The sequence below is a fragment of the Caretta caretta genome, chromosome 7 (assembly GCF_965140235.1).
Source record: "Caretta caretta isolate rCarCar2 chromosome 7, rCarCar1.hap1, whole genome shotgun sequence".
Taxonomy (NCBI): Eukaryota; Metazoa; Chordata; order Testudines; family Cheloniidae; genus Caretta; species Caretta caretta.
In genome coordinates, this window is record NC_134212.1 from 124,702,004 (window position 1) to 124,725,210 (window position 23,207).

At 47.8% G+C, this 23,207-nt stretch overlaps 1 protein-coding gene across 4 annotated transcripts in view; it reads right to left on the reverse strand.

The window, feature by feature from the left end:
• Positions 1–23,207, reverse strand: part of ARMH3 (armadillo like helical domain containing 3) — a 194,357-nt gene that overhangs the window by 147,979 nt on the left and 23,171 nt on the right. For all 4 annotated transcript variants that reach the window (XM_075131117.1, XM_075131116.1, XM_048857270.2 and 1 more), the window contains 8 exons: positions 22,773–22,865; positions 21,918–21,992; positions 20,629–20,715; positions 5,224–5,280; positions 3,552–3,595; positions 2,219–2,279; positions 1,478–1,524; positions 618–693 (listed from right to left, as the gene is read on the reverse strand). In XM_075131117.1, coding sequence (XP_074987218.1) covers positions 618–693; positions 1,478–1,524; positions 2,219–2,279; positions 3,552–3,595; positions 5,224–5,280; positions 20,629–20,715; positions 21,918–21,992; positions 22,773–22,865 — 540 coding nt within the window. The remainder of the gene's footprint in view (positions 1–617; positions 694–1,477; positions 1,525–2,218; positions 2,280–3,551; positions 3,596–5,223; positions 5,281–20,628; positions 20,716–21,917; positions 21,993–22,772; positions 22,866–23,207) is intronic.

The window sequence follows — 23,207 nt, forward strand, 5'->3', positions numbered from 1 at the left end:
AGTTCTCAAGACAGGACAATTTACCTACAAAAAAGTTTAACTTCATCACATTCTCCAAGCATGTTTGTACAGAAACTAGCGTTTGAAACAAGACTCTTGTTGTAGCTGTTTATTCTCTAAAACAAACTGCTGAACTGTGGGGCCACACAGGGGATCAGAGATTAGATTCCTAGCTTCCAGGCTAGCAGGGAACAGCCCACCCTCCACAGTGCTTTCTGATCAGACCCTCCAGCCAACCGCAGGGCAGCATTAACAGGGTTTAGAGGGAGTCACCTCGAGCCCTTCCCAGACACAAAAATGGGTCAGTCTGACACAAGGCATCCCCCAGAAAACTTCTCCCAAAAACCTTTTTAATTCTTTTCTGTGGCAGAGTGGGAAATAAGGGGTGCTGCATTTCCTAAGTCACCCTGAATCCGGGCCCTAGCCTGCTTCTGGTCCCACCTGACTAGGAACTATAACGAAACCCCAAAGGCTCCAGGGAAGGAAAGATGGACTGACTGATCTAACTGGTCTTCTCCAACCCTGCCATGGATCGGCTGTTGAAACGCTTTGGGATTACGCTCCCTCCCTCCCCGCCCAACAGGCATGGAAAGGAAACACACTGAATGGGGCCCCACCTGTGCCAACACGGTGATGAAGTTGCGGTTTAAATGAACGGCTTCGTAGAGGGCCAGAAGAATCGCCTCATTCGTTCTGCAAGAGCAGCAGAAAAGCAGAGTTAGGGTCAGGGCTGCACTCTGGGGACAGCCATCAGAGCAAAGGATTTTCTGAAGCGACTCATGATTTGGTGAGCCCAGCCGGAAACACCTTCAAGGGGTCTGTTTCAGAAGGGGCACGCGCCCACCCTCTGAGAGCCGAGCCCTTTTTATTTAAGGTGCATTGAGTTGGGCACCCCCAATTACTTATCACTTTTGAAGACCTTAGCCATGGTCTTGGACCCCCTTGACCTTCCACCAAAGGACTTGCCTTGCTCCTCACTCTCAGCATTGCTTCCTCTTAAAGTCCTTGCATGAGAGCACAGAGCAGCCGGCTGCCTCCACCATTGCCGTGTTACATTGGGCTGGGCACGGAGGAGCAGCTTTTACCCTCCTGATTGGAAAGGTAAGCGCTCCTTGGGGCAGGAGCCGTGTCCCCCACTATGATCTCCAACCCCGAACACAAGAGTGGTGCTCCATGAGCAGTAATTCCCCTCCCACTCCCTACATCCAACACTCGCACACAGCATTACAGAATGCTCCCCAGAGCCAGCCTGCCCATGGCTCCTACAGCCCCAGCCGCTTCTTTCGAGTCCCAGCCTCGCCCGTCATTTGCAGTTGCAAGGAACAAATTTGGTTGCCAGGCCAGAGCGGACGTCGCTTCGGCTTGTTTTCCTACATTAAAATGGCCCCATAACGGAAGAGCAGCAGGTGACATTTTGCGATTCAGAACCAGCAAGGTACATTGCCGTTCGCTGTGCGGACAATGTCTGTGTACTTACTGGACGGAGATTTTCTCATCAGCATCGGCTATGAACATGCTGCCCACCTATGGAAGGAAAGAGCATTGCACAGTTTTATGAAGAACAGTAGCGAAAGCTGTTGCCACTGCTTACAGCTAGCAAGAGCAGGCAGGGACAGGACCTGAACGCTGAAAGGCCCTGCTTGGCTTGTAGACGAGGAGCAGGGCAAGGGAAGTCCCACAGCTTCCTTCTCCAGGTGGCCATGAACTGCCCCTGGAAGAAGCCTCCCCCAGGACACATCTCGTAGCTACAGCGAGCCCCCACTCAGATGACGAAAGACGATGACTGATTCCCAGAGCTGGATCTCTGAGTGGGCTCCCCACACAGCCACAGACAAAAGGTTTATGGCAATGCCTTTCCCAGCGCTTTGTGCAGCAACACTGCTTTGTGTCGGGCAGCTTCTGCAGAAGAGCAGCGATTATTTATTTTACGGCAAAGGCTGCTTAAAAAGAGTCACGTGCAGCTTTTAAAATGAGAATGGAGAAGAAAATATTTCTGATTCTCAACCAAAAAACAGTGCGCTCCTTGCAAAGCACCGCAATAGGATCTGTGGTGTCATGCACATTGCTCACTCTCCCTCTTCAGAGCCTGATCCAAGCTCACTGAAGTCAGTGGAAAGACTCCTGCTGAATTCAGTGGATTTTGGATCAAGGTCTCGCAAAGTCCCATGTACTTTATTTATCTTTTAAGTACTGAAAAAAATGCTCTTTCCTCACTCACCATATTGGTTAAGGCTGAGAAAAAGCCACTCTGGTGCTCCTCTTCCTTATCTTTGTACTGCCTGAACAAACAGGGTGACAGCAACAGAGAGTGGGAAGTTACACACAGAAAAAGGGTCATTTTATCCAAATCCCCATACAACAGACATGACAGGTCAGGACAAGAGCTGGAGAGCGCATCAACATGCATGTTGACTTTTCAAGGAGCTTGTTAAGAGAGTTGCAAAGGGAGTTCAAATCCCTGTTACGGGACAGCCTATGCAGCGGTGGGGTGGCCAGGTTGGTCTCTGGATATTAGAGATATTGGGGTTATTGGGGATATCTCTGGATATCCCCAACTAAATCATCCCTGGCTGGGATGATTTAGTTGGGGATTGGTCCTGCTTTGAGCAGGGGGTTGGACTAGATGACCTCCAGAGGTCCCTTCCAAACCTGATATTCTATGATTCTATGAACTCTGGAAATCAGTTTTCATTACCTGGGCTGATGGTTTCCAACCCTGGGGCACACAGAGAAGCCTTTAATCTAAGAGGTCTAACTTTCAAAGCTCACAACTTCTGATGACTACAATGGGAACTGCAAGCGCTCAGTGCTTCGGAGTGTCCAGTCACTTTGATAGAGGTGCCGAATTCTGGCCATTCCTTTTAACCTGACTCTGTCTACTTAACTCTCCTGTAATGGGGCACACCTTCAGTCTGGTACAGAGACAAGAGCAATGGGGTCATGCTCATCTACACCTCCAGGGCAGGCAGGAGAGTAGCAGAGCATGCTACCAGTGCTCCAGCACTGTAAGCTATCAACATCTGTTTAATGGGGGTTAAGAGGAATTCTTCCCCAGGGGCAGATTATCCTATCGCTCCCTACTGTTGGATTTCTTGCAGCTTCTTCTGAGGCAGCTGGTCCTGGCCCCATCTGAGATCGGGTACTGGTTCAGATGGACCCTGGTCTGCTCCAGTCTGGCAATTCCTGCACTCCCAGATGGCTGTATGTGTTTCCGATGGGCTGTCAATGTTTCTGGCACAGCGGCACTCAATGACTCATTCATTTTCACGTCACAACGTGAGATTTTACAGGCGACTCACAAAGATGGGAGTAGAAACATACACAGGAGAGCTGTCTGGTTTTCCCGAAGGCCAGGCCTCTCTTGAAGTGCATCTGCCAGATTCCTACTGGCAACAACAGCAGTAACAGCCTCAGAGGGTTGCGGGCCTCAAACCGCAAGGCAGCTCCAGCATCTCCACCACACCAGGAGCGCCATGGAAAACGCTGGTGGAAGGGGACAGCAACTCCCCATTGGGTCGAAAAACAATGAGACGTTATGACGGCAGATTTACCTGTTGTACTCCGATAACGCTTGGGCGATGACAAGACCCATTCCCTGCAAGAATATAGAACAGCTTTACTCTGCAATCCCACACCACAGAAAACCAAAGGATATTGCCTGTATGAAGCTCCTCCCCCACCCACATCCCAGGGGACTACACACAATTTAGCGTGCTAAATACGGAGTCAAAGAGTGTGGCACAATTTACAAAGCCAGGGCCCTAGCCAGGGGCCAGCATGGATTAATGCTAACCAGGGTCTGGGTAAGTTAAACAGACGTTCCAGAGGAGAGAAGTCTACTCCAAGGAGCTGCCAGCGTGAAAGCTTGCTCATCCACCAACCTCAGTTCAGTGGAGAGAGCCTTAAAAGCCAGCTTGTGTCAGAGCACAGATAGATGCTAAGCCCCAGCTCACAGTGAAAGCCTCAGATACAGGCAGGCTTTAAAAATCCAACAGAGCCAGCTTAAAATCCATCAGTCACCGTACAGGCTGACACGATACAGTCATGGCAGTTCAGTCTTATGAGCAGACAAAAGCCTGGCACAGAAACAGCAAAGTCCAAATGAGCCTGGGGTTTCTTCTTTTTCTTAAGGTTTCCTAATTCAATATTCCAGACATCATGAAGGTTACAGTAAAAGGTGGTAGGACAAACCTCACAATCTATCGTACTAGACCTTCCGCACCTGCAAGTGCAGCAATTTGATATTTAAACTCAAGATACTTTAAAATGCTTCCAAATCAACCACATAACCAGGAGGACAAAACATCATCTGTTAAAATTACATGAATCTGGGAAAATTCTGAGTCTGTATGGGACACAAGAAAAAGGAGCTCAAAATCATCTTAAATTACATGGCTGCTAACACTAAGAAACCCCTTCATCAGTAGATCTTAAAACCTAAATAAATCTCAGGGTAGCTCTGAGAGTTATGTATGATCTTCATTTTACAGCTGGGGAAACTGAGGCAGAGCTAGGTCAAATGACAGAGCAAGTCAGTGTCCAACAGAATACAACCCTGAAGTCCTGGCTCCCAGTCACCTGCTCTTACCCCTAGACAACAAATCTTTCCCTTCACACAATTCAGAAGGAATCTTTAATATCTGATATCCTCTCGGCAACATTAAGGAAGATTAAGTGTCGCTACAGAAGAACCAGGGGCTGTTCTCATTTCAGTCACACTCCCATGCTGGCAGACAGTAAGCTAAGTTGACAAGGGATGGAGGGGACACAGATGGTATGTCTGTCCTGCACCAGGCAGTAGTTTACACTCTGCACAGCTGATTCTATTACAGCGAGAAAGCACCTTTGACTGCAAGGGCCCCTCTGGGCAGCTCACCTCAAGGACACAGAGATGGCTGATTTTAGCACGTTACTTTCTACCCGTCCAGGTCCTTATTACAACTAAACATTGAATTGTTACTGCATCAGGAATCCGTCTCTCTCCCCCACTCCTAGAAGTTGATTTAGTTGGGGTCGGTCCTGCTTTGGGCAGGGGGTGGGACTAGATGACCTCCTGAGGTCTCTTTCAACCTAATCTTCTGTGATTCTAAGTCTCAAAGGTCCCGCTAGCAGGGAGGCCAGACATGCTGATGCTCTCTGCTGTAGCACACTCCCCTCCTGGCTAGGTCAAGACACACGAGGACACAGAGCCCAGGAGAAGGTTGCAAGGAGCTGGATACTCACGTTGAGCGTGGCCTCGTCATCTACAATAGAGAGTTTCACAATGTACGGATTCACCGACTGTTAAACAAGAGAAAAAAGGAAAGTTTTGTCTCTGGTTTAAAAAAAGCCTGCTGGCTATTCAGCAAAGTTTCCACAGCTTCCCCTGGAGGTTTCTTCCCCCCGCCCCCCACAATGCAACAGCAGCCATTCACTGCATTGAAACTACTGGGCTCTGGCTCCCCTCTATCCACTCAGCCTCCCAAGGAATTGATGGTGTTTCTGGCTTTGCCCTCGGTGAGACGAGCCACCACTGGCTCAGCTACGCAGTCAAGATTATCTTTTATTATTAGCTTGGTAAACATCACCCAACCCTTTCATTACTGACACTTGGCACCGTGCAGCAGGCCCAGGTAGTGATGCAGAGACTGAACGTTACCACGGTCTGCGACTTCTGACTGTGCCAATAACTGCTCGAGTGAGGCACCAGGGAAGGCCTGATAATGTTAAGGACCCATCTATCACAAACTGCCAGGACTAGAGCTCAGTTCTTCCACGTTCAGACTGCTGAAAGCTTGGAATCCAAGGAGCATACAAATCATCTGTACCAGATGACCAGAGGATAGCTAGCAGAATGCCAATTTTTAAAAAAGGCTCCAGAGGTGATCCTGGCAATTATAGGCCAGTAAGCCTGACTTCAGTACCAGGCAAATTGGCTGAATCTAGAGCAAATAATAGAATTATCAGACACACAGATAAACACAATATGCTGGAGAAGAGTCAACATGGGTTTTGTAAAGGGAAATTATGCCTCATCAATCTACTAGAATTCTTTGAGGGGAGTCAACAAACATGTGGACAAGGGGGATCCAGTGGTGATAGTGTACTTCGACTTTCAAAAAACCTTAGGCAAGGTCCCTCACCAAAGGCTCTTAAGCAAAGTAAGGAGTCATGGGATAAGAGGGAAGATCCTCTCACGGATCAGTGACTGGTTAAAAGATAGGAAACAAAGGGTAGGAATAAATGGTCAGTTTTCACAATGCAAAAAGGTAAACAGCAGTGTTCCCCAAAGATCTGTACTGAGACCAGTGGTGTTCAACTTATTCATAAGTGATCTAGAAAAAGGGGTAAATAGTGAAGGGAGCAAAGTTTGCAAACAATACAAAATTACTCAAGATAGTTAAGTCCAAAGCAGAGTGTGAAGAGTTACGAAGAGATCTCACAGAACAGAGTGACTGGACAACAAAATGGCAGATGAAATTCAATGATGAAAAGTGCAAAGCAATGCACTTTGGAAAACATAATCCCAACTATATACACAAAACGATGGGGTCTAAACTAGCTGTTACCACCCAAGAAAGATCTTGGAATCATTGTGGATCATTCTCTGAAAACATCCGCTCAATGTGCAGCGGCCATCAAAAAAACGAACAGAATGTTAGAAACCATTAGGAAAGGCATAGATCATAAAACAGAAAATATCATAATGCCACTGTATAAATCCCTGAGACACCAACACCTTGAATACTGTTTGGAGTTCTGGCAGCCCCCTCTCAAGGAAGATATATTAGAAATGGAAAAGGTACAGAGAAGGACAACAAAAATGATTAGGTGTATGGAACAGACTCCAAATGAGGAGACATTAAAAAGACTGGGTTGCTCAGTTTAGAAAAGAGACGACTAAGGGGGGATACGATAGAGGTCTATGAAATCATGACTGGTGTGGAGCAAGTGAATAGGGAAGTGTTATTTATCCCGTCACATAACACAAGAACCAGAGGTTACCCGATGAAAATAATAGGCAGCAGGTTTAAAACAAATAATACATGGAAGTACGTCTCCACATGATGCACAGTCAACCTGTGGAACTCCTTGCCAGGGGATGTTGTGAAGGCCAAAAGTATAACTGTGTTCAGAAAAGAATTAAATACGTTCCTGGAGGATAGGTCCATCAATGGCTATTAGCCAAGGTAGTCGGGGATGCAACCCCATGCTCTGGGTGTCTCTAAGCCTTTGACTGCCAGAACTTGGGACTGCACAATAGAGGATGGATCACTCGATAACTTTTCTGTTCTGTTCATTCCCTCTGAAGCACCTGGCTCTAGCCACTGTCGGAAGACAGGATCCTGGGCTAGATGGACCTTTGGCCTGGCCCAGTATGGCCATTCTTATGGTCATCTGAACTCCCAGTTGAAGGAAATGTCCAGACTAAGCCCCTGTAGAGAAGCCACTAATATTTTAAATAGCATTTTTCATTAGTAAAATATGTTTGTTTATGCCAAGTTGTTTACCCCTGTCAATGCAGAGACTAGCCAAGGCAATTTGGGACTGGCTCAAACAAACAAAAAAGGGGCAGGGGAAGGTTATAAATACCCAGCAAAGATCCTTCAGATGCAGCCTCGATTTAGCAAACATTTTCTCACTGAGTTATCCAACTTTACAACTAGCTTGTCAGAGATGCAGTGCCTTGCTCAAGGTCACACAGTGAGTCAGGAACAGGGCAGGGTAGAGCCGAGCCCAGTCCCAAGCTTTCAGCTTCATGACAATTAATTTTCCTCTTCAGTTATATTTAGGAGTTTAAACCCAGAGGAGATGGTATATTAGGACAGACCAATGGTCCAGGTAACGTGGTATCCTGTCTCCAATAGTGTCCAGTACTATATGTTTGAGACAATGGCAGAAAACCCCCACAGTGCACCTCACTGAGCAACACTACCTCATGGGAAAAGAACGGAAATTTCCTGACCCCAGCTTATGCTTTGAGGCTGGAGGAAAGAGCCTTTTGAATAACTGCATATACCATTCTTCATATAAGTATAATCTTCAAAAACTAAACAGAGTCTTTGCTTCAGTAATATCCTGCAGCAGTGAGTTCCACCAGTTGCTGATATATGCATCTGACAATCATTTCCTTTTACCTTTACCTTTCTTGAGTGTGCTAAGTTCACATATTCTCTTGCTCTACTACTAGAAGGATGGGAAACAAGGAGAATAGTCTTCTCAACACCTAGTATCACTTTCTAGGCCTCTGTCACTTCTCTCCTTATTCACACCTTTCCAAACTAGAGACACCAAATCATTTTAACTTCTCCTCACAAGGAAGCCCCTTCTGGTGTGTCTAATTAATTTCACTGCCCTTCTCTGAGCTTCTCCTTTTACTCGAAAGCCTTTAACAAGATGAGGTGATCACTTGGGACACAGCAATCTAGACACACACACCCCGTTGGTATATATAATGGTGTTATTCTCTATTCCCTCACTCCCATTTCTGAGGACTGTCACAGCACACAGAGAAGACTATTTCCCTGAGCTGCCCACAGTGAATTATAGAACCGTCCCCTACTCTGAGAAGTTACAACTCATTCTGAACCCACCCATGTATCTGAGTAATTCCATTTCTTCCTTTCGGTGTGCATTAGCTCGCACTATGATCTGTCTGAATTGACAGCGAGTTGCCCAGATACCCATTTACATTAGGCCTGCCTGGCATTCCTCGCTCACCTCTCCCCACAGTTTCAGTGTGTCCTTTATTTTCTCCTGCAAGAGACTTTTGCTCAAGTTTTAGGAGAGTAAATAAATTACATCTGCCATTGTCCTATCTCCACCCGCGGGTTCCAGCCTTAGAAGCTAGGTAGGAAGCATTTCTAGTAAGCTAGAAGTACTGAGAAGCCACTAGAACTTCACTGGTGTAGTACCGGGGGGCTGAGATAGATCTTCAGCTTCCAACGGCCTCTCCTGAGAGAAAACAGAAAAATATTACCCCAGCACTCCAGAGGAAGCTGATCTTTTCTAACCACGACCTTCACAGAACAAGCATTGCAGCACTCACTCTATTCGCCAGACAGGAGTTAGAGCCTCACTCCTGGAGATGAGACACACTCAAGGGACATCTCTTATAGGCTACCTAAATCAATTACTGATAAATCATACAGAAGCAGAAATAAACACAGTCAGGGAACCTCACAAGGACAGGGCAGCTACAACCTCAGCGGAGCAGAACCTATGCAACTAAGTGACCAAAACCATTCTCGATTCCTCCAGAAGCGTAGCAAAGCGAAAGCGGCTCATGCACTGACCACCCAGCTACTTAACAAACCAATGGAAACCAGAAATTCTTCACTAAGAAAACAAAGGAGAAATACAGACTAAATCCATACAATCCCAACAATGTTAAAGTTAGTCATGCAAATGCAGTCCAGAGTCCATTCATTTATGCTTTCGCTGCAGTCGTGGTGGAATCACACAGCTGTATAGCCACCCCTGCAATTCACCCTCTCCCCGGCCAGAGGGCCTCGCTCTGCAGCCAGGCCTTCTCGGCAGGGAACTTTGGCCCGAGTAATGAGTGGGGGCAGAGCCATTCATCTCCCTATGGGCACTAGGGGGCACAGTTTTAGACCCTAGCTCCCTCACTGCTACTGCAACCACCAAATAGCTGCAGCCACAGGGCAACAGAGAAAGGAGGAAGCAGGGGGGAAAGGAGTCACCCAGCATGCTAAGTGGAGCCTCCAAGCTCCTTGGTGCAAGCAGGGGAGTGGAGAGAGAAGAGGAATGTGCCTTGTTTAAATGGGGCCTTGGTATTCCCCATGCCACTCTTCAATCAACACTGGGACTACGGGCAGGGAACAGCTCAATAGCCCAACTCCTCAACCACGCTGAAAGCTCAACAGCTGCAGGAGATATACGAAGCTGAGAGAGAGACCAAAATATCCCGGGGCTGGGAAAGGAAAAAGCAGAACCAACTGACTTCTTTTAGGCTGGGGATTGCATGAGAGTTTTGCAGCTAACAACCAAAGTAACACTACCAGCTAATTAGAGAAGCAGAGGAACCGAAACAAACTGAGAAATAAACCCCCTTCAAATGTTTGACTCCCCTCAAAACCAGTGACTCCCCTGTCGCGTAAGAAAATGTGACGGGTAACTCATTTTTCTAAACAGACCAATTTCAAATCATTCACGTTTCTGACAGAGCTCCTATCAAACAGCATGTGCTCCGACCCTCCTTTTCAAATTCCCCTTCAAAAGATGTGATAACAGGTTTCCTGCTCCCTCCTTGCTAAAGGGTCTTTTCAACCAGCGACTGATTAGTTGGGATCAGTGAAACTCACTAGACACATCAAAGCGCTGCCATGCACCGAGCCCTGCATGGATACAAACTGTTTCCGCAAACACGGTCTGTGGATATCAAGTGGATATCTGCAGATTTGCAGGGTGCTAGATATAAAATTTGGATTCAAAGCCATCTGCGATCCTCAAACATGGTCCACGGATATCTGCAGAGTTGCAAGGCTCTAGCCACGCAAACAGTAAACAATGCAAAAGAGAAAAATATTTTCCCTAACATCTTTCAGTTCTCCTCATCTTAGGCAACGTTTGTAACTCTAGTAGGCACAATATTTCCAGGCAGAAAGGTGATTTTTCAAGTTGATGTGGTTTTTTAAAGGGATATATCAACTTAAGTCCTGAATTTCATTTTTTCATCTCCTACCCTCACAAGTAACACGTCAGATGGCTAGAAATAGTACAGATTAGAGAAAAAACATTATTCTCCCTCTCTGCCCAAGTTTATTTTCTACCTTTGACAGGCCCGTGTATAGCTAGTCTCATTGCCTCCCTTATGTAGTCAATGATTTAATTTCTCCTGCTCACACGGGTCTTTCACAGAGCAACAAGGGAGAGTGAAATATTTTCTCTGAAATAAGAATGATTATAAAACTACCAGTAGTGACAGAGGGACTTGGGCAGGTATCGTACCTGAAACTACTTTAAACTCTGTTTCTGAACACGACTAGATTTCAGGCGGACTTTGTCCCTTTATAGTTCTGCATAAAGAATACACATCTCTTCAGTTCCTATAACAGCAGCTAATCAGAGAACGGAGATATATAGTGCAGCTGCATTGGTTATGAAATCTTGGATGGATATTCCACATGGAGGTGTAAAGACTAGGAAACAGAGATCCCAGAAATCTGAAAGAACATGTTCATACAAACACAGCGATGCTTTCTTTAGAGACACCCACAAAACCATAGGCAACTAATCAATTCTCGGCCCAATTAGATTTCCTTAAGTAAATGGAACAATAATTTAGCAACCTACGAGACACAAAATAAAAGGGCACTGATAAACAGTAATATAGTCAAAGAAACAGGCAGGAATGCAAAGGAAAATAAGCCATGAAACAATTTGACGTGCTGACAGCCAAGCACCAAACAATCCAAACTCTAAAAACGCCCAAGTAAGGCAAGGGAAAGATGGCTAGTCTCCCACACAGCCAGGATAATTGCTGCAGGCAGAGCTGGGAACACAGAAGGCTGCCTGACACTACCCATAAGATGACCGTGCTTTCAGTTGCTTTTAACTTTGCCAAACTTTGTTTGGGCTGAAATTTTCCATGCCGGATGTCTGCCTCAGGCTGATTAAGAAGAGAATAATGTCAGCAATTCATTCATGTTGGATGCCCAACTTGAGATGCCTAGGGCCTGATTTTGCAGCGTACCTCGCATGGTGTGACACTTTATATGTTCACAGCCCCCGCCAACTTCAGCTGCGACTGCAAGTGCTCAGCACTTCTGCAAATCAGACCCTTGGGGCTAAGTCAGGCACCCAGAAAATGAGGAACAAACAGTTAGTGACCCCCTGTGAAAAGTCTGGTTTAAGAACAGCCCCGCACTCACAGGAACTCTGTGGCAGGGCAGGGATAGAATCCAGCTCTCCAGGGCAGCATTCGACTGCCTTCACCGAGAGACCATCTTTTTTCATCCTGCAACACTCTGCCTCATTCACTGCACACTTTCCAATTTTTCCAACGAATGAAGCAGGGGTCCTACAGACAACGGTCTCCTCCACTACACAACCCTGATTCATGCCCAGAACAAGTCCATCCTGTGCACTGAATGAGGCAGGGTCCTATGGAAGAAATAGCATGTGATCATGTAATTAAAGACTGTACGATAATGTATACACAAGGGGGCTGAATTCAGATTGCACAGGCAAACTAAATTCTGTCATCTCCTAGCTTCTGAATGCTTTGCAAGCTTATTATTCTTTTAATGAACATAGGAACGGCCAGACTGGGTCAGACTAAAGGTCCATCTAGTCCAGTGTCCTGTCTTCCGACAGTGGCCAGTGTCAGTGCCGCAGAGGGAATGAACAGAACAGGGAATCATCAAGTGATCCATCCCCTGTCGCCCATTCTCAGCTTCTGGCAAACAGTGGCTAGGGACACCAGCCCTGCTCATCCTGGCTAATAGCCATTGATGGACCTATCCTCCAGGAACTTATCTAGTTCTTTTTTCAACCCAGTTATAGTCTTGGCCTTCACAACATCCTCTGGCAAGGAGTTCCACAGGTTGACTGTGCATTGTGTGAAAAAATACTTCCTTTTCTTTGTTTTAAATCTGCTGCCTATTAATTTCATTGGGTGACCCCTAGTTCTTGTGTTACAAGAAGGAGTAAATAACACTTCCTTATTTACTTTCTCCACATCAGTCATGATTTTATAGACCTCTCTCATATCCCCCCTTAGTCGTCTCTTTTCCAAGCTGAAAAGTCCCAGTCTTATTAATCTCTCCTCATATTGCAGTTGTTCCATACCCCTAATCATTTTTCTTGCCCTTTTCTGAACCTTTTCCAATTCCAATACATCTTTTTTGAGATGGGCGACCACATCTGCACGCAGTATTCAAGCTGTGGGCGTACCAGGGATTTATATAGAGGCAATGTTTTTGTGTGTAATTTCCTATGGTTTTTAAAGAGCTGACTGGAAAAACAAATTCCATAATGCGGAACCACACTGAACCCCACATGGGTCAGAGCAGGACCACTATCCTGTTCCATACAGGTTCTTAGCTCACCCTACAGATATAGAGCAGGTTGCACAGAGGAGCCAAGAGGCCAGTGAAGAAGCTTGGCAACATGTGACCTCCAGAAGAGGTAAGCGGAATGTCCGGGTTCCAGTAACACAGACACAGGTAACTAACCGCTTTCATGTTCTCTCCACAGGTACCGTTGCGGAGAGTGGACCAGATGATATGTCTGGGGCGAGAAAGCAGAAGGAGACTCCGCTGGTTGGAAGGCATGAGATGCTATGTCCTGAGGTTGGGGGTTCCACGACCACCACTCCCAAGAGGAGAAGGCGGGTGGTGGTGGTCGGGGACTCTCTCCTCCGGGGGACTGAGTCATCTATCTGCCGCCCTGACCGGGAAAACCGAGAAGTCTGCTGCTTGCCGGGGGCTAAGATTCGCGATGTGACAGAGAGACTGCCGAGACTCATCAAGCCCTCGGATCGCTACCCCTTCCTGCTTCTCCACGTGGCACCAATGATACTGCCAAGAATGACCTTGAGCGGATCACTGCGGACTATGTGGCTCTAGGAAGAAGGATAAAGGAGTTGGAGGCGCAAGTGGTGTTCTCGTCCATCCTCCCCGTGGAAGGAAAAGGCCTAGGTAGGGACCGTCGAATCGTGGAAGTCAACGAATGGCTACGCAGGTGGTGTCGGAGAGAAGGCTTTGGATTCTTTGACCATGGGATGGTGTTCCATGAAGGAGGAGTGCTGGGCAGAGACGGGCTCCATCTTACGAAGAGAGGGAAGAGCATCTTTGCCAGCAGGCTGGCTAACCTAGTGAGGAGGGCTTTAAACTAGGTTCACCGGGGGAAGGAGACCAAAGCCCTGAGGTAAGTGGGAAAGCGGGATACCGGGAGGAAGCACAGGCAGGAATGTCGGTGAGGGGAGGGCTCCTGCCTCATACTGGGAATGAGGGGCGATCAACAGGTTATCTCAAGTGCTTATATACAAATGCACAAAGCCTTGGAAACAAGCAGGGAGAACTGGAGGTCCTGGTGATGTCAAGGAACTATGACGTGATCGGAATAACAGAGACTTGGTGGGATAACTCACATGACTGGAGTACTGTCATGGATGGTTATAAACTGTTCAGGAAGGACAGGCAGGGCAGAAAAGGTGGGGGAGTAGCACTGTATGTAAGGGAGCAGTATGACTGCTCAGAGCTCCGGTACGAAACTGTAGAAAAACCTGAGTGTCTCTGGATTAAGTTTAGAAGTGTGTGCAACAAGAGTGATGTAGTGGTAGGAGTCTGCTATAGACCACCGGACCAGGGGGATGAGGTAGATGAGGCTTTCTTCCGGCAGCTCACGGAAGCTACTAGATCGCATGCCCTGATTCTCATGGGTGACTTTAATTTTCCTGATATCTGCTGGGAGAGCAATACAGCGGTGCATAGACAATCCAGGAAGTTTTTGGAAAGCGTAGGGGACAATTTCCTGGCGCAAGTGCTAGAGGAGCCAACTAGGGGGGGCGCTTTTCTTGACCTGCTGCTCACAAACCGGGTAGAATTAGTGGGGGAAGCAAAAGTGGATGGGAATCTGGGAGGCAGTGACCATGAGTTGGTTGAGTTCAGGATCCTGACACAGGGAAGAAAGGTAAGCAGCAGGATACGGACCCTGGACTTCAGGAAAGCAGACTTCGACTCCCTCAGGGAACGGATGGCCAGGATCCCCTGGGGGACTAACTTGAAGGGGAAAGGAGTCCAGGAGAGCTGGCTGTATTTCAAGGAATCCCTGTTGAGGTTACAGGGACAAACCATCCCAATGAGTCGAAAGAATAGTAAATATGGCAGGCGACCAGCTTGGCTTAATGGTGAAATCCTAGCGGATCTTAAACATAAAAAAGAGGCTTACAAGAAGTGGAAGGTTGGACATATGACCAGGGAAGAGTATAAAAATATTGCTCGGGCATGTAGGAATGATATCAGGAGGGCCAAATCGCACCTAGAGCTGCAGCTAGCCAGAGATGTCAAGAGTAACAAGAAGGGTTTCTTCAGGTATGTTGGCAACAAGAAGAAAGCCAAGGAAAGTGTGGGCCCCTTACTGAATGAGGGAGGCAACCTAGTGACAGAGGATGTGGAAAAAGCTAATGTACTCAATGCTTTTTTTGCCTCTGTTTTCACTAACAAGGTCAGCTCCCAGACTGCTGCGCTGGGCATCGCAAAATGGGGAAGAGATGGCCAGCCCTCTGTGGAGATAGAGGTGGTTAGGGACTATTTAGAAAAGCTGGACGTGCACAAGTCCATGGGGCCGGACGAGTTGCATCCGAGAGTGCTGAAGGAATTGGCGGCTGTGATTGCAGAGCCATTGGCCATTATCTTTGAAAACTCGTGGCGAACCGGGGAAGTCCCGGATGACTGGAAAAAGGCTAATGTAGTGCCAATCTTTAAAAAAGGGAAGAAGGAGGATCCTGGGAACTACAGGCCAGTCAGCCTCACTTCAGTCCCTGGAAAAATCATGGAGCAGGTCCTCAAAGAATCAATCCTGAAGCACTTGCATGAGAGGAAAGTGATCAGGAACAGCCAGCATGGATTCACCAAGGGAAGGTCATGCCTGACTAATCTAATCGCGTTTTATGATGAGATTACTGGTTCTGTGGATGAAGGGAAAGCAGTGGATGTATTGTTTCTTGACTTTAGCAAAGCTTTTGACTCGGTCTCCCACAGTATTCTTGTCAGCAAGTTAAGGAAGTATGGGCTGGATGAATGCACTATAAGGTGGGTAGAAAGCTGGCTAGATTGTCGGGCTCAACGGGTAGTTATCAATGGCTCCATGTCTAGTTGGCAGCCGGTATCAAGTGGAGTGCCCCAAGGGTCGGTCCTGGGGCCGGTTTTGTTCAATATCTTCATAAATGATCTGGAGGATGGTGTGGATTGCACTCTCAGCAAATTTGCGGATGATACTAAACTGGGAGGAGTGGTAGATACGCTGGAGGGGAGGGATAGGATACAGAAGGACCTAGACAAATTGGAGGATTGGGCCAAAAGAAATCTGATGAGGTTCAATAAGGATAAGTGCAGGGTCCTGCACTTAGGACGGAAGAACCCAATGCACAGCTACAGACTAGTGACCGAATGGCTAGGCAGCAGTTCTGCGGAAAAGGACCTAGGGGTGACAGTGGACGAGAAGCTGGATATGAGTCAGCAGTGTGCCCTTGTTGCCAAGAAGGCCAATGGCATTTTGGGATGTATAAGTAGGGGCATAGCGAGCAGATCGAGGGACGTGATCGTTCCCCTCTATTCGACATTGGTGAGGCCTCATCTGGAGTACTGTGTCCAGTTTTGGGCCCCACACTTCAAGAAGGATGTGGATAAATTGGAGAGAGTCCAGCGAAGGGCAACAAAAATGATTAGGGGTCTGGAACACATGAGTTATGAGGAGAGGCTGAGGGAGCTGGGATTGTTTAGCATGCAGAAGAGAAGAATGAGGGGGGATTTAATAGCTGCTTTCAACTATCTGAAAGGGAGTTCCAAAGAGGATGGCTCTAGACTGTTCTCAATGGTAGCAGATGACAGAACGAGGAGTAATGGTCTCAAGCTGCAGTGGGGGAGGTTTAGATTGGATATTAGGAAAAACTTTTTCACTAAGAGGGTGGTGAAACACTGGAATGCATTACCTAGGGAGGTGGTAGAATCTCCTTCCTTAGAGGTTTTTAAGGTCAGGCTTGACAAAGCCCTGGCTGGGATGATTTAACTGGGAATTGGTCCTGCATCGAGCAGGGGGTTGGACTAGATGACCTTCTGGGGTCCCTTCCAACCCTTATATTCTATGATTCTATGATATGATTTAATCTCTGCAATACCTGAGCACCTTCTAGCTGCACATCAAGCGATATGGCTACCATCTCCACCCATGGATAGTTCTCTCTCATTTGCTCCTGGGAGAAGAACTGTGTGTGTTGTGGAGTGTTCTGTTTCAGTAGGGCGGGGCGTTAATGTCCATGCTGCTCTGTGTGTACATGAGAGGAGGCAAGCTGAAGACATGCCCCCTGAACTGGAAGGAGAAGGTGGGGGGAGGTGGCTGGTCCTTAGTTTCTGGGAGAGTTCATTCCATGGTCCTGGGCTGATCCCCATAAAAACACCAACTTCTTATGGTAAAAGGTTCCAGTCTGCCAAAGGAGCGGGGCTGTCAGCTACGGTCTTCAATCAGAGCATTAGGCTCTTTCAGACGTGCTAGACTGGGGCATCCTGAGGTAAGGATCGAGATCTCGGCTTTGACTTTCTAGTCCATGGGAAGCCAGTGCAGAGAGCAGAGGAGAAGTCTGATGTGCTCACAATAGCCCACATGGCTGAGGAGATGCACTGCAACACCTGGGCATACAGGGTTCTACAGAACACAGAGCTGGAACTTGTTGGCTCACAGCACAGATGTCCACCACTTGTGCTACATGAATAACTGGTAGCAGTAGTAAGCTGTTATCCTCTAGGTCAGGGGTGGGCAAACTTTTTGGGCCAAGGGCCACATCTGGGTGGAGAAATTGTATGCAGGGCTGGGGCAGGGGGTTGGGGTGCGGAGTGTGGAGTGCGGGAGGGGGTGTGGTATGCAGGAACGGACTCACGGCAAGGGATTGAGGCAGAGGAGGGGTGCAGGGTTTATGAGGGGGCTCAAAGAAAGGGGATGGGGTGCAAGAGGGGTGCGGGGTGCAGGAGGGAGCTCAGGGCAGGGGTGCAGACTGTGGGAGGGAGCTCGGGCAGGGGGTTGGGGTGCAGGAGGGGTGTGGGGACAGGGGGCTCAGGGCAAGGAGTTGTGGTGCACAGGGGTGCAGCAAGGGGCTCAGGGCAGGTAGTTGGGGTGCAGGAGGGTCCAGGCTCCGGCCCAGCACCGCTTACCTAAAGCGGTTCCAGGGTGGCAGCGGTGCGCACCGGGGACCCACACCGTGCCAGGAAGTGGCCAACACCATGTCCCTGCGCGGCCCCTGGGAGAGGCGGGGGGGGACACAGGCCTCTACGCACTGCTCTTGTTGCACCTCCAGGTACCTCCCCCGAAGCTCCCATTGGCCGTGGTTCCCCGCTCCCGGCCAGTAGGAGCTGCGGGGGGCGGTGCCTGGAGGCAAGGGCAACGCACAGAGCTCTTCTTTCCCCCCCGCCCCCCCCGACCCCAGGGACGTGGTGCGGGCCGCTTCTGAGAGTGGTACAGAGCCTGCGGCACCACGGGGGGCAATCCCGTGGGCCGGATCCAAAGTCCTGACGGGCTGGATCCAGCCCACGGGCCATGGTTTGCCCACCCCTGCTCTAGGTGGAGGGGGAAAGACATTTTGCCAGTGGGATTCCTAGCCACTTGCTAGACAGCAGAGGAGTGTTCAGACTCAGGAATCCATGATTCAATTCCATGGACTAGATGTGTGTTCTGATGGTTATAGAACCTTTTGTCCTTGATTCCCCCATATCCCTGTCTGCCCCCACTGGTCCTATCCATCCCGCCCCCAACTCCTGTCCCTGCCCCCTGCCCTGCTCCTCACCCATTTGCAAGTGAGTTAGGCTGCTCCGTTCTCCTCCTCCTTATTGTTGCCTGGGCACTAGCAGGTGGCACTGACAGCATGGCTCTCCCTGTTCTCAGTTCTGGTGACTAGCACAATAGTGACCCCCGGCAGCCCGGAGAGTTATCGCAGGACGAATCCTGCTCAGCCCCTGCATCCCTGGGCTGCATCAAGCTCGGGTGGTCTGCGGGGATGATCAGGAGCTTTGAGGGGTTGGAGCATGCTCAGTGCAGACAGACTCTTTGGAGACTTTAGCTGCCACTAACAAACTTCTGCTGAGCATGTGCAAATAGAGATTTTCAGAGGCTTATAAATTAGTCAGATGTGAGCAGAGTTTCATGGAGATGGTGAAAGGCACCACAGCCACCCAAAGCCAAATTTCAATCCCTGCTCTAAAGCACAGAGCCCGCTTCTCAACAGAACAATTACAGGAACTGTTTTAAATGGGCAAAACAACGTATTTTTCCCTAACGTTGTGTAGGAAATGGCTGAATCCTTAAAAAAGGAAATTCAGCCTGAGGCAGACACCCAGCCTGGAAACAGGTAAAGTTTATAAATGGCAAAGTTATAAACAACTGAAAACATGATCTTATAGTAGAAAGTGCTCAGCAATCTTAATTACAGGCATCACTAGCTGCACCATGTGTAAGAAAGCTGATTCATGTTGCCATCTTTAAGTTGATCAAGCTTTACTTTTGTGATACTGGTGTTGGTGCTGTATTGTATTACACAGAATTTTAAGGCAAAACAGAAGCCTATCACAATTTGACACTTTTAGTAAACACTGATTCATCAGCCTTAGTGTCCCAGCCAAATTCTAACTTGAGAAATTGCCTAAATTCCCCCTGCATTTCATTTAGATACGTCATTCTTCCTCTGCGTCTTCGTCTGCATCTGATTAGCCCGAGCATATTGTAAACACTACAGCAATATGAACACACACAAGGAAACCTTAATATATACTCTCTCTTCCTCAGTCAGGAATGAGGTCAGATAGAAACATATCTGTATTTCATGATTAGTGCAAAACTTAAGAGTCCAGAACTCATGTTTCCAAACAATTAAATTCAAAATCCCGACGTTAAGGAAAACTCTTAAGACAGACAATTATATCATCATGCCTCATGTAAAGAGGCACTGACATTTCACATGTATTTTAACATTTCTTTCATTTTCTCTCTCAAGAATAAGATCAGTAGAAAAAAACTTTGTAGAAACACAAGCAGATTACTAAATACAGCATCCCAGCTTGGAAAAGGACAGGAGAATTATGTTTCTTGAGAAGAAGGCGGCAATCAGAGAGATGCAGAGCCACATTTCTCATTCTCCTAAGGAGTTGTAGGCTGTGACATTTCAGCTCATCCTCTAGTCACATGACTGGCATCGCTCCGGAGAGTTCTAAATTCTTTTGACTTGACAGTCAGCTCCAAATCACATGTCCAGGGTCTGAAACCCAAGGCAACTCTATAACAACTTGCTTCTCTTTGGAGAAAACATATTTTACACACACACGCACGCTACACATTAATGATTCTTTCAAGAGGCCTTCCTGCAAATCGAAGTAAAGTATTTCCATAGATGAAGTGCAAATCCCCTGAACAGCTTTCCTTTGTACTTGTATATAAATAACTGTTTGAACACCTGCACCTTTGGATATGCACGTACATGTAAAAGAAACATATAAACAGATACTGTCAAAATGGGATGGGGAAATTACTGACATATTCTCTGCCAATGAACATGCAGATGTTGTGCCCAGCTCCTGTAATTGTCCGTTTTTACCCTGCTAAACGTTTCAATGCCTTTTTCTAGAAATTGTATGGATGGCAACACTGCAGCTCTTGTGCAGAACCTTACAACAGCCAGCCAGTGCAGACTCACGCAATAGAGAGCCCACCTTCTGAGAGGAAACAGATTTTAGTCTCACAGCACCAAGGGCTGTTCTTGAAACAGCAAATAAAAGGAGGGTTTAAAGAGGTATCAAGCTGTCTGAGCAGTGGTTGGCCTTTACAAGTGTATTTTAGCACTCACTAAGGGCTCGCATCCCAAGGACAAACTGGCTGAAGAAAGACATCAGCGTAACAAAATGGCTCTCTGCCCCCAACACCTACCTCATACTTTCTGTAGTTAACTAGCAAAGCAAGAAGGACAACAGCGTCATAACCATGCTCCCGGCGACTAGGTGGGTTGGACAGAATCTGAAACAAGAAGCAGGAATGCACCATGTTACCCGGTAGTTGACTATGAAACATAGCTAGTTTCCTGAAGAAGCAAGGCCAAGCAGACCAATATGTAACATATCAGCATATTATGCGCTAAGTGATGTATGAGTAGGGCCCTACCAAATTCACAGCCACGAAAAAAGCGTCACAAATGATGAAATCTGGTCTCCCCTGTAAAGTCTGGCTATAGCAGAGGAGCCGCGATGTTGCGACCCTTACTTCAGAGCTGCCTTCAGAGCTGGGCGGCTGGAGAGCGGTGGCTCCCGGCCAGGCACCCAGCCCAGAAAGCAGAGCCGCCACCACCAGCCTCAGTGCAGAAGTAAGGGGGGCAGGATATTGGGTGGCAGGGCAGGATATTGGGTGGCAGGGCAGGATATTGCCATCCTTACTTCTCCACTCTGGTGGCACCGACTTCAGAGCTGCCGCTCTCCAGCCACCCAACGCTGACGGCAGCGCGGAAGTAGGGTGGCAATACCGCAACCCCCCTACAATAGCCTTGCAACCCCCCGCCTGACCCTCTTTTGGGTGAGGACGCCCACGCTTACAACACTGTGAAATTTAAGATTTAAACATCTGAAACCATGAAATTGAAGATTTTTTAAATGCTATGACCGTGATATTTACCAAAATGGACCATGAATTTGGTAGGGCCCTATGTATGAGATTTAGAACAGTGAATTGCAATGCATATAAGAAACCAGAGAGAGCCAGTTATGTACACAGGCTTAGAGAGAGCAAAATGTCGCAGCCACAGCATCACCCAGCACTGGCTGTGACAGTATCTCAGTGTATTGCCAGGACACACTCAAATACTTCTCCTAAAAAGCATACCATATCAAAGGGGAGAAAATTGCTGGAAATACCCAGGCTGACTGTCATAATAAGTTCCTCTAGTCTAGAAATCCTCCATGAAATTAGACCCACAGAGCTATTCACCTGCTTTCTGAGCACAAAAGACACAAGTGTGACAATCTTAAAAGCCCACCAGTGACTGAAACCAATAGACCGGCATAAGGAGGCGGCAGCATTATAACATCTACCACCGAGCTAGGAGTAAGAGGTTGACATGTAACACCAGCGAACCTCTGTTGTATTTAAAGCACTGAACAGTAAATGCACCGATGAAAGTCTGGCACTATGGGAAAAGACCTAACCAGCCAGAGATGAGAAACACTTACCTGTAAAATAGCTTCAAATATACTGTTAATCATCACATATTCCAGGATTGTGTTCTGGCTGATGTTGTCTGTCACCTGAAAGCAATCAAAGGCTTTTTAAAACGCTGACTGAAGCTCCATAATCCCTAACGTTCTGTACCTGCCTCCAGTGTGCACGGAAACAGGCACATTCCCCTACTGAACAGACGCTCTAAGTTCATGTGCTCTCAGCAAGGCAAGAGTCCAGGTAGGACGAGAGCAGAGCAAAGTGGGAATAGCCGTGCAGACTCACCCTCCTCCCAGCACCCCGACTCCTTTCTTGTGTGCACCCCAGTCACTGCATCTGCCAGGAGTGTCTCAGACTCTGTGCAACACAGGAAACTTTCACGCTGCTGTGTGTAACTCACTGTCCCAGGGACAGACCAACTTCCTTACATACTCATCACACTACCACAGAAAGAGTAACAGCTCCCAGCCCGAGGCCCCTTCCCCTTGCAAGGGTGGAAATGGCTGAGCCGGCCTGGAATCATCCCAGTGCCAATCGAAGACCACATCTGTGCCTCAGGACAGGACAGCCCTTCGCTAGCCTGCAGCCCTTCCAAACCCCACAGGGCTGCCACCCGGGGCTCTTTAACATAGCTGCTCTCTAAAGGAACAATTCTGGAAATGACACGTGGCCATTAAAGACACTGATCAACTGACACTGCAATGTCAGCCCAGGAAGAAAGATCATTCTAGAAGCAGCACTTCCAGCAACCAGACCCTGTACCACACTTTGTCCTCTGCACTCACAGATCCCCCCCGTCCTTTGGTCAGTTTGCCGGCATACCTGCCCATCAAGGTTTCTAAGCGAAACTTCAGTTTTGTGTTATTTACCGTTACCAAGCAGAGAAGCAGCTTCAGACACAAACTCTTCAGGCTTTCGGAGCCTTCTGCACAAAGCAGCGAGTCCAAGCTCTCCATCAGATTCTGAGGAAGGACACAGTCACAATAAACCTTCGCGATCTGAATCCATCAGGTTACATATAGCACACCAGTCTGGCTACCAATCGCTGAACAACACTAAACCCCCCCCCTCCAGCCTTGTCAGGAGCCAGGGACGAGCTGGTACCAGCCAAAATCTAGGCCACATGTGACTTTAACTTGCTGGACCACATCAGTCCTTACAGCACATTTGCCCAGTTATCCCACCACCTCACTGGAGCTGTTCCACAGCTAACCATCAAATCTTATTATTCATAGAAGGGTTACTCCATAACTGAGACACAAAGCGCCTTATTAAACTGTCCCCTTCCATCACCCCCATGACAG